We start from the raw sequence: 19,374 nt of genomic DNA, 5'->3' as shown, positions 1-19,374 counted from the left end.
TGTATACAAGATGTATGTGAAAATTGATTATTTTGTATATTTTGATCATTTTTGCTATGCTAATTAGATAAAAAAAAACATACTAGGATTTCTTTATTTTATTATTTATTATCTAACCCCTCATGTCTTGTGGAAGCACATTACAAGTTACTTATGCTATCTAGGTACGCCCCCTAACACCCACTATCTAAATTCCGTGAATATGCTTGTCACTATGAACTATGTCTATGTTTGATAGTGCTTGGGTGTCTTGATATATTTGCTTCATTGTTCGATTATTTATGATAAAGCGCATGCTGGATGATATATTATTTGAACTAACTTCAATGTTTTATGATAACGCTTGAGAAGTAGTTCAGGTACACACTTTGACTCTCTTTTATGATCATGATTGGACTTTCTGGCTTGGTATGTTAATTCTGAAATCACCTTAGTCTACCTAGGTATCTATAATTAACCAATTAATTGCTACATTTCCCTTAACTTAGTCAGTGGAGACCTTTATGGGGCTTAGAGGGGTGTTTCCTCCTAGAAATACCTTCCCAATAAGTAACTTGATCCCCGGACCTAGACTCAGGTTTTTCAAAAGACACATTTTTCCAAAAACTATGGAATCATTTTTTAGGGTTTTATTTTCCCTTTAAAATAAAATAAAATAAAATAAGTGGTGACTCTGACTTTTCCAAAACAAAGTTTTTCACCAATAAAAAGCGAGTCTCGCCGATCGAGTGAGGCTGCACGTGAGAAATGCGGGTCCACACCAAGTCTTAGACTTGATTCTTTTGCATCCACTCCAATTCATCTTCCATTGTTTTTCTTCATTCATCCTTAGTTGGACAAGTAAGAGTCTCTTGAACCAAATTAGGCTCAACATCATCATATTGAGTGACAATATGAATTTCCCCTTTAATCTCAAATCGTCGTCAATGAATAATTTATTGAGAACTTTTTTCTCAACATTGACTCTTTTATTGTACTTGTTACAAGTACTAGTTCACTCCCACTCGATTCAAGCATCAATTGATGTTTGGGTATGGATCTTATTTCGAGATCCATCATTTCATAAAGATGTAAATCCCTATCAATCTCACCTATGCGTGGAAAATCGTCCTCTAAGAACGTGACATCTCGTGATTCTAATTTAGTTACTATTCATCTTCATGTTCACCTATGAACATATACCCTTTGGAGTGTTCACTATATCTTATGAAGATACATTTCTTTCCTCTAGGACTCAATTTTCCATATTTATGAGAAGGCTTATGAAAATAAGCCATTGACCCTTAAGGTCACAAATTGCTAGGATCAGGCTTTTAGTTATTTCATAACTCATATGGAGTAGATGGAACAAACTTTGAGGGTACTTGGTTAAGTACATGACAAGTAGTCAACAATGCGTCTCCCCAATATGAAATAAAAAGATTTGTTTAAGCCACCATTGACCTAAACATGTCTAACAACATTCTATTCATCTTCTTAGCAACACCATTTTGTTGTGGAGTCTTTGGAATAGTTTATTGTGTGCTAATAATCTTTTCATCACATAAATCTTTCAATTGTTTTGATAGATATTCTCTACCCTGGTCTGTTCCTTATGTTTTAATCCTTTTGTCCAATTGATTCTCAACTAAATTAATGTAGTGTCTAAAACAATCTAATGTTTCCAACTTATGAGAAATAATAAAAACATGATTGTAACGAGTAAAGTCATCTATAAATGTGATGAAGTAAAAGATCCCATACCTTGCTCTAATACTCATAGTACCACGAGTATCAAAACAGATCAATTGCAATGGTATTTCAGTTCTAGTTCCCTTTCCGTGTGGTTTTCTTGTAGTTTTATCAACTAGACAACATTCACAAATTAACATATCAATTTTTGTTTTTTTAGTGAATTTACCAAGAAGATTTTCTCTAACTAGTCTATTCATTCTTCTTTATCCAATATGTCCAAGTCTAGCATGCCATATGATCACATTATCACACACATTTCTAGAAATAGTCATTAACAAATAATAACTATCATTAGTATTAGACAACACATAGTTATCAATGTGAAGAATCATAAAACCATCCAAAATAAATCCAGAACCAAAGTATGTTGTTCCCAAATATAACTCCATTATTGAATCATGAAAGTTTAAATTGAAAAACTAAACCAAGAAGGATGAACACAGAGACCAAGTTTCAATCCAATATCTAGAGCATTATATATATATATATTGTATATCATGTAGAAATAGGGTACATCCTCTACACAATTCCAATTTACACATTCTAATACCCTTAACCTCAACTTTAAAGTCTTTTGCTACATAGATTCATCTTGTACTGAAACTAATTCGTCGAAACTTTACATATGTTCCTTGGTCTCTAGCTATATGATTAATGGGAACTAAGTCTAGTTTGACTCGGTGCACTCATGAGTAAAGTGACCTTTGTTGCAACAGTTATAGCATTTGAACTTGCTCTTATCCTTCTTAGCATGCTTAAACTTCTTGTGTATCTCAATCTTTCCTTTCTTTGAAGCATCATCAAATCTCTTGTTCTTCTTAAAGAATTTTTTTGTTACACTTAAAGACGAAAGTTTTGTTAAAATTGGATTTAACTACATAAGTTTGTTCATTAGGCCTAACAACCATAAGTCGCTCAACTTACAATTCAAGATGGCAAACAATACTATCAAAGGTCTTGACACTCTCATTATGTGTCATATTCAACACCATAGGTTCCCAACTCTTTGGTAGAGATTTGATGATCGCCTCAACCTGTTGCTCATCAGTGAAGACATGCCAAGATGTCTTAAGCTCTCTTATCATTCTTTTCATCTCCCTGGGATGTTGTTTCATTGTATGGTTCGGTTGCATCTTGTAACTTCCAAATTTCATTACAAGTTCTCTCAACTTTATAATTGAAAGTCCACCATACTTTTCCTTTAGAGCTTGCCACTTTTCATGAGCAATTTGGTAAACCTCATACTCAATCAGGAAATCATCTTGTATATAGCTTAACAATGTAATGCAAGCTAAAAAACTCTTTTTCTTCCATGTTGAGCAAAGTTTATTGTTGAGCAAAGTTTCCTTATTCAGGTTCTTACATGCATGATTTATTGTTTCAAGAGCCTCTTGCTCTACAAGGATATACTGAACTTTGCAATGCCAAACCTCGTAGTTATCACAATTCAGTTTCTCATCCTTGTTTAATTCTACTATGATGTTCCTAGTTGTAGTCGACATATTCAACTACTTAGAGATATTGCATACTGAACTTTATGGATATTGATACTTTTACTTGCTCTAATCATCTTCTAATATGTAATAACCTTAAATTGCAATAGAAATGAAAGCTCACTATGTTCCTAGTCAACTCCTATATACAATTTTAATTATTAAAAATTAGAAATAATCTATGCAAGTATTTCTAATTTTAGGCAAGAAATTACTTAAATTTCATTTTAGCCTAAAACCTCCCACTCCATAAAATAATATTATACAACTAGCATATATCAATAACATATATAAAAGAATTGAAGACATGTATGTAAATGAAATATATACTCATTTATGAAATGAAAAAATAATCATGTCATATATTGCATATAAGATATTTACATTTCATGTACAAAGCTTAAAAAAGTAACATGTAGAAAAAGAACTAATCTTCTCTTTTGAAGCTCAAATGAACAATATTAGGATTATTCACAATGTCTTCCATAACTCTAGATGTTGTTTTCTATAACCGTAATCTTCTTATGAAAACAAAAAAACATCTAGCCTAGTTGGTAGAATACAAGACTCTTACACTTATGGTCAAGGGATCAAGCCTAAAATTATATCAGACACTAAGTCAAAAATCTTGTAATAGGAATGAGGACATCAAAGTGCGAACTTAGGTCTCAAGTGAGCATGAGAGAGGTTCTAACCAAAAAAACTAATTCAAATTTGATGTTAATAAGTAGATTAGAACATATTTAACTTGTTTGTATTATTATTACTTTAAAAAAAAAATCCTAGAAAAATATTCCACTTTAGTTGTCTTGAAAAGGGCTTTTGTGGAACCATAACTAGAAAATTATTGCTCGTCTTTTATTTTTATTTTTTATTATTGTCTATTTCAATTTCGTCTGAGACATCATGTTCAGTGGGTGCACTTTGCTCCTATTTTTTCTCCAAGTGGTTTTTATCTTCTTTTTTTTAGAACAATATCCATAATCATATTTATCCCAAAATCTTTTTGGTTTATTTATTTAGTTTTTCTAGAATCACAAAAAAAAAAAAAAAAAATTCTTCTTGTTTATTTTTTTTTTTTTTCAGAAAAAAAAAATATTCTTCTTCCTTTGAAATACAAAAAAATAAAATAAAAATAGAGAACAACCTAATAGGGCTCTGATACCAATGATGAAAAATAAGGTTTTCGGGTTACCTTATGAAATGCCCAAGAATCCTGATTGGTTGTTTCATTGACCAATTTTCTCACCTAAGTCATAAATGGAACTACGAATACGAGAACCATTATTTTCTCACAACGCAAAAGCCTTGACCTTCGTTTCAACGAACAAAAATAGGAATAACTTCGAGAGAAATTAAGGACTTTGTGTTTTTTTTAGAAGCATTGTATTCTTTCTTTTGGTTTTCAAGGAAGAGAAGAAAACACATTTCTTCTATTTTTAGTTTTTTTTATGTTGTGTTTGGTTCCTGGAAATTACTATATAAAGAAAAAAAAATGTAAAGGAAAATGATTTTCTCATGTTTGGTTGTCCTATAAAAAATATTAAAGAAAATTAAATATAATTAAAACTAGTTAAAAACTTGTATATTTTTAAATTATTTAATCTTTATATTGATAAATTAAAATAAGTAAAATGAGTTTGAAATAATAAATAAAAATAAATTATCGACTTTTAACCTATTTTTTATTTTCCTTCACTTTTTATTTTCTTCTACTTTTCTTTTATATTTTCTTTCTCCAGCATTTTTCCTCAATTTTTTCGAGAACCAAACACAACCTTAAAGAGAGAAGAGAAAACCTATTCTTTCTCTGATTTCTAGGAAGAAAGAATTCTCATCAAGAAAGAGAATTTATTTTTTAATAGTGGTAGTTTCTAGGTAATTTTAAAACTCCCAAAAACGACTTCCCTTATTTCCCCCATTTATTAGGTCGGGTCGGGTTAGCCCACTTGGGCACCCAAACCCAACTCCGACATATAAGGTATAGTTTTCCAATGCAAGTTGCCCAATTATGAAATCACACGTTATATAATATGTTGGTGGGAAATCGTGGGTTGAATAGTTATTTTAGAATTTCATTTTTTTTAATAAAATTTTCATTTGCTTATGACTTCTCAAGGAATGATTTCCACATAGGAAATCTTACCTCATTAAAGTTGCTCATTCACATGATAGTACATAAATTGGGGTATGCATTGATAGGAACTTAGATTACGCTCCTGACTATAAATCATACAGGGTAGATGCATACTATTCCTAGGCTCTCTAGATCTAAGTACAATAGAATATAGATCTAGAGATTTAGTCATACCTATAATCTGAATTTCCCAAATCAAATGCGATTTAAAGAAGACACTAAATTTACAATAGTCATCGTAGATCTCATCAACCCATCGATATTCCATTCGATCTCTCCTTTCACGACAAGAAAACAGTAGACTTTTCTCTCTCTCTTAGGGTGGTTAGGGTTTGCTCTCTCTTTGGATGATGATGACAAAAGGCTAAAGTCCTAACCCCTAAAGAAACTATTTATAGATTTCTCTATAAGCTTAAGTGACTTGAGCCTAAGTTTGGGTTTGGATCATGTAATCTAACCTACTTATATCTTAACTAATTAATTGGACGCTTTAATTAATTAATTAATCAAATTTAGAAAGTCTATCCATAAAATCTAGTGCAACCTTGACCAAAACACCCTTATGCACACTTATTAACTACAAAACTAAAATCCCTCAAATATATGTGACCTATAGAAAAATACTAGCTCTTTCAAAATTTAATTTTGAAGTTGACTCAACACTTCATTAAAGGAAGTCAACTACACTCTAAACGAATAGATATGAAAAACAAAAGGCAGGATGATGACCAAAAGTCAGTTGATCCATTAGGATCAAAGAAAGGTAGAATGGTTTGGTCCCTAGATCTACATCAGAAGTTTGTGGGTGCCACAATCCAAATTGGCTTTGATAGTGAGTTTTAATTTCCTTTTCACTAGTTTGTATCAAGATAGATCATCAATCTTTCAATTTTTTATCAAACTGGAACTTTTCTTTTGTTTATGGTTTACAATTTGTTAGCATATGTTATGGTTTTGCATTGGCGGAGTCTTGATGGTAATTCATCTGACAGAAGCCAGGCCCAAGAAAATTCTGGACTTGATGAATGTTCCCTGGTTGAAGAGAAAATGTTGCTAGCCATCTGCAGGTAATTCTCTCACTTTGTTCCCTGGTTATGTCACAATGATAAATTACAATTAGCTAGGTTACATGATGAAAAAATAATTCTACCACTTTAGGACAATCACATCCTGGTGTAAGCTTAACTCTGAAAGCTAAAGAGGTCTCTGTTCAAGTTCAATAAGCACAGATGACTCTGTTGAGCTTTCAATAATGGTTTGTAAGCAAAGCTTTGGTCAATTAGTCCCAGATATGCAAGTGTTCAGGACCATGTATATAAGGGATCGAGTAATTCCTTGCTGTCTATTTGATGGGAACATAAAATGTTGAACACAAAATTGGTAGAAATGACCATTACTTCAATACAAAAGTAAACAAGATTTAAATTCTGTTGAAACCTTAAGAATTGGTTCCTTAACAGCAGTGAAACATGTGTAGAAAAGGAAAATTCTTTGACTGTTTGATATGGTTGCCTGTCAGTGGATTTTCTCTAAGAAATTTTATCCTTTGTGCAGAAGTACCGGTTCTACCTGAGTAAGTTGCTGAAGGAGAATGAAGTAAAAACTTCTCAAAGGATGAAGCAGCAAGATTTCACCCGTCCTGAAAGTTTTGGCTTTCAAACCTCAACTCTAGACACAGGCAACAATACGGTTCTCATAGACATGGGCACAAGAATCTGCCGCGAAGCTGATAAGAAGGCTACAGCTTCGATTTTGTCTGTGGATCTCAAAGAAACTTCAGCAAGTAATTTCCTTGACCGTCAGAGGCAAGTGTTAGTTCTAAAACCATTCTTTCCCATTCTTTCAACTACCAATCATACGACCACCCAGACGCGAAATGAAGTCCTAATGGAGCAATTTAAACAGCCGCCAGATCAAGATCCTGATCTGTGTGCTCTGCTGGATGATGACTTTAGTCATGCACTGCAGTCTGCTTCACAGCATCTTCTCCAAGTTGATTTCCAATATTCTGCTTATGCTGTTGGTCTGGAAACTTCAGTTCCAGAAAGAGATAAGTCCGGCTCTGTCATGATCACACCTCTGTGCTCGCAATCCAGAAGTGACAATCGCTGGATTGCAGATCCAAAAACCTCAGATGCCATCTCCTGCTTCAAAAGTTAGCATGAAAACTCAGGTGGTCAATCTGAATTGCTTGAACGACTGGGAGCCCTCCCAACAAAAGGTATTTGCAGTAGGCAATTCCTCCTTGGGGTCTCAAGTCGGATGTGCTTATACCGAGAGCATTGGGCTCCAGGACATAGACCTTTTCAACTACTACAATTCAGAAATTCTTGCTGAACTGGAGGAGACATGCTATTATGATCACTTGGGGTTTAAATGGAGTAATGATTGGGATTCAATTCAAAATCCTGTTGTAGACCAAGGTCTATTCACGGCTGACTACCATTGTTAGCAACTGGAAAACCAGAGAGCATTTTCTTTGGTTGATGTAGTGAGATAAATGTAGAAATATGTACCATTTTAATGTATCCATGCCAAGCACACTGCTTTGACTAACCTAACCTTTTAACTTCACGATCAACAGCACTAGTTATTGCTGAAATATCCTCCTTTATATTTCTAAAATCATCCTTGGCGTATTGCTTTATACCTCCTTTTTGAGTTGTTTAATGGGTGTTTGGTACTGCAATTTGAAGTGCTGTGGTGTGCTGATTTTCTGGGAAACTTGCTGTATCAATCATTGAATAATTTTTTAACATAATTTTACCTAAACTTATATAGAATCAGTTGTAAAAGAACTACAAAAAATAAAATTAAATTCAAAAGCATTTCCATATAGATTTTCCTCAAAACTAACCACTACTTCAAATCCAATTTGCTTTCAATAATAACAGAAAGAATGTGATATATCGTAAGCATCTGTAAAAGCAAATTCAGCTCTATTATATTTGGCAAACAAAACCACCACAATGTACAACAATGCCTCAAAAAATTGGATCAATTCCTGCTAATAATATTTAAAAACAACTCAGTGCAGCACCAAGGTGGGTGCGTGTATGGTGTGTGTGTGCATGCGGGGCTGCGCAGGCATGTGTCCGCGTATTTGTACTGAAAACTGTGACATTTTTAATATTACAACTAAATCACCTGAATAATTCATACTGATGGTATGTCTTGAAGCTCGAACTACTTTTGGGGAGCTGAACGCTTGCTGTTTTTCTTGTTGCCTCTCTTTCTCATACTAGTCTCCACTCCTTCAGCCTCTTCAGCCTTCTGCTCTACCTCTAGTATAGCCAACTGTATGCACACGAAGAAGATAGACATGATGCCATACCCTTATTAATATAATTATGTTTCATCTTCAATTGGCAGCACCATACACATCTTGGAAAACAAATTAAAAGAATCACCTCATCAAGGATTGGTTTAAGCTCTCTGTATCGAGCTTCAGCAAGATCAAAACCATCCTTTCGTAGCTCCTGCAGTTCCAAGGAGACAATATCAACACCCTTGAATGCATTCATGGAGAGTACACAATGCATAGGGAGACTTCTATTCAACGCCATTAGTACCACATGGCAAATATTAGAAAAGTATGGCAAAAGCAAAACCATTTAGAAAATTTCAAGGATTCTTTCCTTTCTCATCACCTTACATTGTCTAAATAGAAGAAGATTTGAAATCAGGATTCAAGTAAATAAAATCATCAGCATAGTGAAAGGAAAAACTTTACTGCAGGGAACAGAGCTGCTCAACATTATCCAGAGCACAAAGAGACAGATCAAGACCTAGCAAGAACCAACAAAGCTCTCCACCAACAACCATCCCTCAACCCCCTCTTAAGTCTCTACCCACTCTGCCATACCCACACACACCAACCACAACCACAACCACCACCAGCACCACCACAACCAAAAAAGGAAGCAGGACATTCAAGAATTGAAATAAAATGTACCTTCACCTCAATTGATTGGTCAAGTAAATTGAAGACAATGAACAAGAGCTAAGAGAGCAAAATGTCTACCAGCTAATATTAAAACTCATGAACAGACCTTTCCAGTGTGTTGAGTGTGCTCATGTGCCGCCATTTGCCAGTACAAATTGGTACGCTTATAGAAGTCCTTCAAGGTTTCTCCAGGCTTCACAAAATACAAATGATAAGCAATCAGTTGACAAAGTAATGATGGATGAGATGAAAAGAATGGAGTTTAAATGTGCCTTTAGATGCACAACACAAAACTAACTACAATCAGCAGGTGCGAGCAAAGATCCTCCCTTTATTATCAGGAGTTCATGATGTAAATGCATTTCCTTAAAAGATTCAGGAAATGGGAAATCAGTTCCTATAGCCCAGAATGAAATCTAAGAAAAGTTATAAAAATTGAAACAAAATTAAAAAATAGTACAATTGGGGTTCTCTGTGAATCTGAAAGGCCAAGATTGGCTCTGATCTGCTCTATTCTAGCCCGCTTCTCCTTCCTCCGAAGATTCTTTCCTTCACCTTTGATTATAGCAACAGCATCTCCCATTTCGAGGGATCTTGATCCATCCTTAGCCTTCATAGAATGAACAAAAAGTAGATAACAAATCAAAGAAGGCACACATTTGTTCAATGCAAAACATCTAAAATTGTTTTATTTTTGGGCATGAATGTGTGTGTGCATACGTTGAAACTAACACAGAATGTTTCTCCAAGCTCCAAATACCACCTCTGTTCAATGCGTGCATTATATTACAGAATGCTCCAATTCCCTCCTTCCCTCCTTATCTCTCTCCCTCTCTTACACACACATCTGTTACCGAATGCTTCAATTCGCTTCCTCGCTCTCATCCATTACAGAATGCTTCAATTCACTCCCTCTCTTCCTCCCTCCCTCCCTCCCTTTCTCTCCCTCTCTCTCTCTCTCACATCTATTACTGATTTGATCATAGTGTGAGGTTATGATTTCGACATTGTATTAGCAGTGGATCTCGGGTAAATGGAAGCAGGGATGCTTTAGGTCAATTTAGTCAGAGTTAAATGGTGTCAGAATCATCTGAAAAGGCATATGAATTCATGCCAATGCACCCTACTACCTAAAACAGATACTCCAATTGATCTCACCTTTATATTTCACCACGAGTTAGAATCACTCTTGAGATATGGAAATGCACTAATTTAGAAGAAACAATGTAGACTTTATGGAAGAGACAATGAAATGCTTTATCTGCTAGAGAAGGTGCTTGAGTTTTTCATGGTTTGGAAATTTGCATTCTTATAGTTTTTGGTACTTGGGTATTTTTTTCATTTTTCTTTTATTCATTTTGTGATGCATAGTAAGCTTGATCTTGGCAAGTTGTGTGTGTGCAGTGTGTCTGTGTAATTTCACCAAGCAAGCTTGACTTTGGCAAGTTGTGTGCGTGTGAAGGGTGCGTGCGTGTGTGTGTGTGTGTGTGTGTGAGAGAGAGAGAGAGAGAGAGAGAGAAGATGTGTGGGGGAGCATGTACCTAAAACTCCTTTTAGAGAAAAGGAGTAATTAATTCACAATAGGATCAAGAGCTAGCTAATTACAAAGCAACACAGGTATTCTTGCTAATCAATGAAAGAGAGATACCTCTACATCGTCGTCAGTCTCATCACTATTGCTTCCACTATTGCAGTCTTCATCTTCACTATCATCTTCGTCTTCATCCTCATCTTCTTCCTCTGAAGCTTCTATCCACTCAGATTTAGAAGCCTGAAGTTCAAAAGGAAAAGAGCAGGCACTGTAAGGCAGATAGAATCAACTATATACATCTTCTATGACAAAACTATGTTTTGTAAAACAAATAAGGATGTCTATAACAATTTCATTTATAAAATCAAAGAAAGCATGGCATTCCATCCAGATGCAAGCTTCAAGGGACCTTGTCATACTATATCTATTTTGATAGGAAAAACAAGTATACATAGAAGTGAAGCACCAAAAAAAGCATCCCAAAGAATTGATTATTTTTCATACTATATGAGATCCAGCCACATTTGATCTTAATGATCAGTTCAAGATTTAGTTAAGACTTGACAAGTAGCATGCACAAGTAGCAAGAATTATGTGAAAGGGAAGGAAATGCAACAAACCGGTATGATGCACTTCCATTCATCAAGTTTGCTGAGATTAAGGCAATACAAATCATCAAGTGTAATTTCTTGATCCTTGACTTCCATCATGCCCCCATAAATATATAATGTGTCTTTTCCAACAACCATGGAGCAATTGATACGGCCACAAGGTTTCACAATCTAGAAGTTAAACCAGATTCCCAAATCAATATTGGAAGAAAATAAATGTGACAGACAATCATTGCAATCCACTATCACAAACCTCAGATGAAATGGAATTTTGCAGATCCAATTGGGCACCAGATTCATGAGGTCTTCCATCAGACTTGATGGATGGTCCACCATCATTAACAGTAATGTTTGTTGTCATATGACGAGATATTTCATCAATGCTACTTTCTAGGTCAGCTGCTTCTTCATGGGATTCCAAATTATCATCTCCATTATTCTCCTCACACTTCTCTAGATCAATAGAACCAATCTTATTGTCAAGAGTAGCCCCATTATATTTTTTATCAGAACTCTTTTTGACCTGCAAAAGCAATCAACTACCACCATATGGTATCAAGAGAATACAAATACCACATTAATAGGTTCCAAATAATTCCTGCATGAAACTATAAAATATGTTGATGATTAAGCAATTTATTCCAAAAACAAAAATAGGTAGTTTCTGGGGAAAATGCAAGAATAACTAAACATGAGAAAATTTTAACTACTTATGTTTCTGCCATATGAACATGAATATAGTTGCATCATTATATAAATGTAATAACACAGCTTTTTGCTTCATTTACATAGCCCACAACTAAATAAGACAGATAGGCATACACACATGAAATGTTAACACAGATAATGATGGAGTAGTGTTGGCACATTCTAATAGTAACTATTAATATAACAAATTTGCTAGAGAATACCTTATCTTTTGTTGATTTTTCCTTCCGCAGCTCCAATGGGTACCTAAATGAAAAGTTTGAACAATTTTTCACTGAGTTGGACCACATCTTCAGAAAAAAGTGTTCAAATAAAACTTCAATCACTGTATTGTAAAATAATTCAAGATGGAGGAGATAAAAGAAAAAGATGAATATAATTTTTCTGCATTACAGTGCCTCGTATTGGATCCACTGGGAAATATATTATTATTTTCCTTTTACCTAGAGAACCATTTAGGCTAATAGGTAGCACACTGTTTACATAAAGAAGCACCATAGTTGTACTACAAAAGTCCAACAGTACCAAATCAATGCCATAAATAGGAAGAAAATCACAAAAGTACCAAATCAATGTCACAGCAAATATGTGAGAATGAAAAGGGGACTGATATTAAGTTAAATCATTCGACCTTTGCTGAAAGTTAAAATGAGGTGGCATGGAACTCACCAGCGGTGAGTATCTAATTGGAATCCATAGAGCTCATTCAAGAATAAGCTCATCATTACATCTCCTGAAAAAAACAATAAAAGAAAATAAATAAATAAATAAAATCAAAGTCTTGATCTTTTTCACAAATGAAATCAAAGTCTTGATCTTTTTCATAGATGAAATCAAAATCTTAATCTTTTTCACAAATGAAATCATGACTTAATCCTGGTTCAACTGGCATGTATCGTTATATGTCTATTTAAATTCAGAAATGGGGAAGAAAACCAACTGCAGTCAACAAAGCCCCTTCCCAACTGGTTGAGTGGGGCCTTTTCCACTTGATTTACATGACATGCATCCTATTAACCTAGGTGTCCCTGTTACGGATGAAAAGAAAGATTATGGTTTTGTCTTTGTCTTTATTTTTATTTTTATTATTATTATCTTTTTTCAATAGGAGGAAACACTGAATCTTACAGCTCCAAGCTTATAAAATTCTAAAACTTTGGTGCAGAGAAGTACAGAACAGAGGAAGCTCAGACCAAAAACCATGATCCAACAGCGGCAAGATATATTTGAAAGGAGAGTATAAATCAAACCAAAATCTATCAGATATACATCCCCTTTGCCACTTAACTAACAAAAACACAAAAAGGAAAAAGAAATTAGTATAAGTAAAAGAAACTGACCTTCAACTTCCATATCAACTACACCCCCAAATAGCACAGCCCTTTTTTTATGGACACACATAGAAAACCCAGCACGAGGTCCAGGAGGCATCCCAGATTTCTTCACCTATTAGAAAGGAAAATCAGAAGTAGAAACATAGACATCAGGCATGCTCTTTGACGGAGAAGTAGGGCGGTCAAAATTTTTTAGTTACTTAGCATTAATTTATTTAAAGAAGATATATACAAATGTACAACTAAGGCAAGGCATGAGTTTCTAAAATTGTCATGAATTATCATTTGATATTGAAAAGATTACAGAATTATTAATATTCCTATGAATTATATAAAAAAATAACTAAATGATTTATATCCAACATTTGGTTGCAAATCCTCTACAAGGGTTTGTGATATAATTATTAGGAGCAATGTCACTAAAATATTTTGACTTACAAATAAATAAAGTACCTGAAACTAAATGAATAAACTATAAAAAGTAAGGCATGCAGCACAATGAACCACAGACATAAGATTCAAACCTTGAACATGGAAAAACCATTTAATCCTCCCTTTCTTGACATATACATCACTGATTAGTTACAAAAAGAAAACAATCCAGACCACTTTCTTTTTTTCTTCTTTTTTTTATTTTTTAAATAGACAATAATATAGTTTTATAAACAAGCACCATAGAAAGAGCGTAAGAAAACAAGACAGACCTTGTTCCACTCCCAAGTCCTAGGGTCAAGGGACCACATGTCTGAATGAACAATTCCTTTCTCTGAGTTGTTTTTATCAGATGAAACTTCTTTGGAGTAGCCACCATACAGAAAGATCTGAAATGATAAAGGTATTAAGCAAAATATAAGATTCAACTTTCTGTCAAGCGTACTTTACTTAATACTGAGGAAAAAGAAGGCACCATTAAATTCATAAAAGGAGCATTGACATTACAAATTTTATATCAAATCATCAAGTTAGTAAAATTGGAAGGACCATCAGTTTCTAAAACACATTAAAATGTAGCCACAAATCAAACAAGAATTCATAGTCATATGATAAATTCCTCCTAAACCTGAAACGAATTCCCATATATAACTGACAGTTATAAAAACTGGACACTGCAGCACACCTTGCATGCAATTAAATAAACCAATAAACACATGCAATATTTAAATTAGAAAATAAGTTCAATATAAGCAGAGAATATTCCACAACAACCATAATAAAGAGGATCTCTATATCACCCACCTCATCTTGGAACACAAAAAACTGAAAACCACTCCTGGCACTTGGCCACATGGAACCAAGCCTAGGTTTTATTTCTTGCCACTGCAATGCAAATTGCAATTACTTCAATAAAACAACAAACATGGACCTTAACTTAAAAAAGTTACATAATGTTAGCATAGTACAATAATGGCCAAATATGTTCACCTTGAACTGATCCAGGTCAAATACATGCAAATCATTAAAATACCTGCAAAACATAAAATAGAAAAAAAAAAAAAAAAAGGAAAAAAAATATATCAACCTTCACATGGTAGAATGAAATGCCATGGCAAGTAAATGGCATTATAACTACCAAGGTTCTACATTTTTTGGTTCAGCCACCATCTTTCAGATTTTCTTAAACAACTAAAAAGTTTTGCCTTTGGTCCTCCAAATTGCCACAAGCTGAAAATCTCAAATTAGTGGGGAAAATAATACTCTTTTTTCTTTTTTCTTTCTTCTTCTTCTTTTTTTTTTTTTTTTTTTTTTGAGCAATATACATCAACCATGCTTTCTTGAGCAACTTAAGCAAGAGCCAAACTTCTTCATCAGATTCATGCCACCTTAACAATGCTTGATAAAGGCCAAAAAAACAACCTTACTTCTCTGAGAGTGTCATAGAAGCCACCAAAAACAATAATCTTGTGCTTGTATAAAACCTGTAACATGTCCAAAATAAAATTAATTTAAAAAGTGAAAAAGTGCAAAATATCAAATAAGATGAATAAATGACCTATGATACATTCCTATAGAATACAGGCATTAGAACCCTCATAATTCAGTGTTGAATCAATCATGTGCAATCACAAGAAATATTACAACAAAGAATAATTTTCATGACTTTTCATGGTGCTAGTGAAATGAATAGATGTCCTCAGTGATATATATTCCAAGTACTAATTACTTCTCCTTAAGCTACAGAATAAGAATAAACATGCTCAACTTAAATCAATTTTCAAGAAAATATATATTTTTTTCTGCATATTTCGGCAATTAGTTCAACCCATGGATCTTCTGACTTAACCATATGGAATTATATCTTTTTACTCACCATTCCTCAAATAAAATAGGTAGTCACTCCAGTAAGCATAGTCCTCTAATTAATTTATGACACTCATACATTCTAACATACATGTTGGTGTTTAATTGTCCAAACAAAAGGAGCACTCAATCTCAAAAGAGTTAAGAGAGAATGTAAAGGTACTACTAGTAAACAAAGACACAATTTTGAGTTGGTCATACAACCTGTACCTCTTGGAAAGAATTAGAGCCATGGATTTTGAAATCTTGGGACTTCACCCAAGCCAGCCTTTTTTTGACCAAAATCAACAGGTTTCTAGATTCCAAAACTCCAAAATCCTTCAAGTTTAAAACTCTCATGTTTAGTTTGAATATTTAAGTTCTAAGTGAAGACAATTTTTTACCCTCTGTTTTAATTAACAGTAAACATCCCATCTCAACCTTCAAAACAAAGCTACCATAGTGCTCCTGCCTACTGACACCAACAGATTTCTTTTCTTCTCCTTTGAATATTGAAATAAGAGATATCTTAATAATTACCTAAAAAGGTTGAGAGGTGTGGCTTTGTACATAGTAAGTATACAAAAATCACAAAGGCAAAAAGAAAACAAGCAGAAAAAGAAACTAAGAACCTAAGCTAGTCTAATCCCTTCCAAACAACCAAGAAACTCCAATAAGGAATGATTACCCAACCCAAACATTTCCTGGAGCAATAAAACAAATCTGAATCTTTCATAGTCTAATTTAACCACCATGGACATCCCCACCACCATCACTATGTTACAACACCACATCCATTAATGGCATCACCACCACCAACTCCATCTTTGCTACAAAACCAGCTCCAGAGCCACCTTCTCCACCTTTAGTTCCAGCTTCCTATACTACAATATCACCCCCACCTTGTCACCACCACATCCACTAGTCAATGTTATTCTTATCTCTTTTCTTTTTTCCCTTTTCTTTATCAGAAACAAAAGGTTGAATATATTTAAACATAATGCTCAAGAGAACAAATATGTCATGGTTAGAAAAGTCTCTCATGGCATCAAAATTGAGGCGAAGTTAGGACCCAAAAAGATCGAATGAAACAATGTATATACAAGTAAATCCCTTATGAATTCTAAGGTAAACTTTTAAGTTAAAGAGGATTCATCATTCATCATTTGAAGGAAAGTTGTCAAAAACTTGACACAACCACTACCATCCACACAAACTAACATTTCCAATTGTCTCCACCACTTCCATCATCCTCTCTTTCATAACACCACTTCCACCAAAAGCACCATGGCAAATTTCATCACATCCACTCCACTGCTACTGCACCAAAACTATGTTTAAATTGAATTCTCCATTGTAAATTGTGTTTTTCTGATTACAGATATGTGTGTGGGAATAACAGGCATGCTACTCAAGTTTCATTAAAGCCTATTTCCAAAAAAACAGTGGGAACAAGAATAGCAAGATCTTCTTGTGATTAGTTGGACACCCTTTAATAGATCAGAACTCACCATTCGATGACCTGACCGTGGACTTGGACATCCTTTCAGATTTAGTTGTTCCCATTGATTTGTTTTCAGGTCCAACACCCAAAAGTCCTGCAACAACAAAATAGCAAATGCATTGTTCTAACCTTGAACACAAATTATAGAAACACAACCAAGACTCCAATGAACAATAAACTATATTGTTTTCTTCAAAATAAGAAGAAACATGGCAAGTGTCGTACCTTGTAGTGATGGAAGCGCTCTTGATTCGGGGACGTAAACTCACCACCTATTGAAAAACAACAGTTATATCATTATATCCCAAATTCCAAACATATGTTGTCACAATTTCTTTTAAAGAAATAGGACCAGGATTTTGTCAATCTACCAAAGATATAGAGATAATTCTTCCAAGCAACAGCTTGATGAGAACTACGAGGAGGTGGACTATTAGGGCTAGATATCAATTTCCACTCCTGCTTCTCAATATCATGTCGATAAAGATCACCATATACAAATGTCTGAAACATCCCAATTCCATATACACATTCCAAATATGAGCAAAGATTAGCATCAAATCAAGATTCTCTAAAAACAGAACATCATGTCTCAATTATACAAAAGTTGACCTTGTTGCCATTGTAGAATTCACCTCCATAAAGAATCAGCTCCGTCTCTTTCAAGGGATTCATCGTCAGCTACACCATGAATAACAAAATCATCAAATTGAAGTAAAATTCAAGCTTGTTTGGTAACACAATCAAAACGATTTTTTCATAAACCCTTTTGTTTTCGAAAATAAAACCAATAAACAGAATGGCATTTATTGGACTTTGAAATGATTGGACTTTGAAAACATGCCCATTCATTCTCTCAGGTTTTGCGATTAAAACAGAACTTCTTAAACCAAAACATGTGTAAGACTCAGAAATTTATCAGAAAAAAAAAATAAGTGAGAAGAAGGAAAGAACAGTACGGAACAGTTGGAGCGAGGCGTCGGCGCAGGGACATTTTCGTCGATGTGAACTTCCTTCTTCTTAGCCTCCTCCTTCTGTATGCTCAACTGCGGAACCAAATACACAACATCATTCATGATTCAATTCCCATCTGTTTCTTGCGAAAATAAATTCGATTAAGAGAAATATAGATTATACCAGAATGGCATCGATGTCATCTTCTTCGGAGATCTTCTTGTTCTCTCTGCGAGCTCTCTTTTCCTCAGCTTTCGCAGTTTTTTTCTCTGTTTTCTCCTTTCCTTTCCCGGGCTTTTTCGTTTTCTTCCCCATTTCCCACTCCGCTGCTACTACGCTGTCGAAACAACTCAGTTCAGAACTGAAGAGGCCGCGAGACACCGTAGGGTTGTTATTGCCGGTATATAACGACGTCGTATCATGAACACCAAATTTTCGATTTAATAATAAATAAATAATTTTATTTAAAAAATATTTTATTAAAAAAGATGAAATAATTCTCAAAGAATCTAACCCTTTCCATACTTTTTCTTGAAAAATAATTCATTTTTAATATAAATGTCTTTCACTATTTCAAGTATTTATATTTAAGTTTTCAAACAAGAGGTTATTTTTACAAGAAAATAATATAACATTTTTGTCCAAATGAGACAAAAAAAAAAAAAAAAAAGGTAAGAAGGTTAAGGATGGTGTGTTTTTAAAAATTATTTTTAAATGGAGAACAAAAAATGGTTTTTTTTATTTATAATTTTTTAAAAACTAGAGTGTTTGGCAAGATATTTTTAAAAATGGCTTTTTAAAATAAAAAACAAGAAACTTGTTTGAATGAAAAAATATATATTGTTTTTAAAGACAACCTATTACTTTTATTTTATAAAATTAATTTATAATAATATGAAATTAAATTCAAATTAAGTCTTATTAAAAAATAAAAATTAAATTTATAATTATGTATGAGTTAAAGATAAATATTTTTTTTTAATTATGAAACAATTTTTTCATTGTTGTGAAACATAAATTTCTATAACATAAAAATCATTTTAATATTCATTTTTAATACAAATAAGTACTTTAATTATTATTTTTTTTAAAAAAAATTGTTTGATCATGATTTCTTATGTTTTTTTAGAAAATTTTTAAGTCAA

General features: G+C 33.6%; 1 protein-coding gene across 1 annotated transcript; it reads right to left on the bottom strand.

The window, feature by feature from the left end:
• Positions 1-8,278: 8,278 nt before the first annotated feature.
• On the bottom strand, positions 8,279-18,593 carry LOC117904867 (kelch domain-containing protein 4). The gene is made up of 20 exons (XM_034817672.1): positions 18,413-18,593; positions 18,235-18,321; positions 17,888-17,956; positions 17,647-17,779; positions 17,501-17,547; positions 17,283-17,369; positions 15,349-15,410; positions 14,917-14,959; positions 14,731-14,811; positions 14,199-14,315; positions 13,501-13,606; positions 12,830-12,893; positions 12,364-12,406; positions 11,706-11,975; positions 11,462-11,623; positions 10,959-11,081; positions 9,771-9,920; positions 9,417-9,503; positions 8,775-8,843; positions 8,279-8,661 (listed from the first exon to the last, which is right to left on the bottom strand). Exons 1-20 carry the CDS (start codon positions 18,542-18,544, stop codon positions 8,551-8,553), a joined length of 2,043 nt encoding a protein of 680 aa, XP_034673563.1. The 5' UTR covers positions 18,545-18,593; the 3' UTR covers positions 8,279-8,550.
• Between the last annotated feature and the right edge of the window lie 781 nt (positions 18,594-19,374).

Source organism: Vitis riparia, chromosome 17 (genome assembly GCF_004353265.1).
Source record: "Vitis riparia cultivar Riparia Gloire de Montpellier isolate 1030 chromosome 17, EGFV_Vit.rip_1.0, whole genome shotgun sequence".
In the NCBI taxonomy this organism is placed as follows: Eukaryota; Viridiplantae; Streptophyta; class Magnoliopsida; order Vitales; family Vitaceae; genus Vitis; species Vitis riparia.
The sequence above is the reverse complement of the archived record's forward strand: the minus strand, read 5'-3'. Positions and strand labels throughout refer to the sequence as shown.

Bases quoted from the DNA above. Each gene is read 5' to 3' on its own strand.
- LOC117904867 (XM_034817672.1), bottom strand. From the start codon at position 18,544: ATGGGGAAGAAAACGAAAAAGCCCGGGAAAGGAAAGGAGAAAACAGAG. The intron at 9,921-10,958 runs GTATCTCTCTTT...CATTCTATGAAG, and splicing joins AGACTGACGACGATGTAGAG to GCTAAGGATGGATCAAGATC. The intron at 8,662-8,774 runs GTGATTCTTTTA...GTGTGCATACAG, and splicing joins TTAAACCAATCCTTGATGAG to TTGGCTATACTAGAGGTAGA.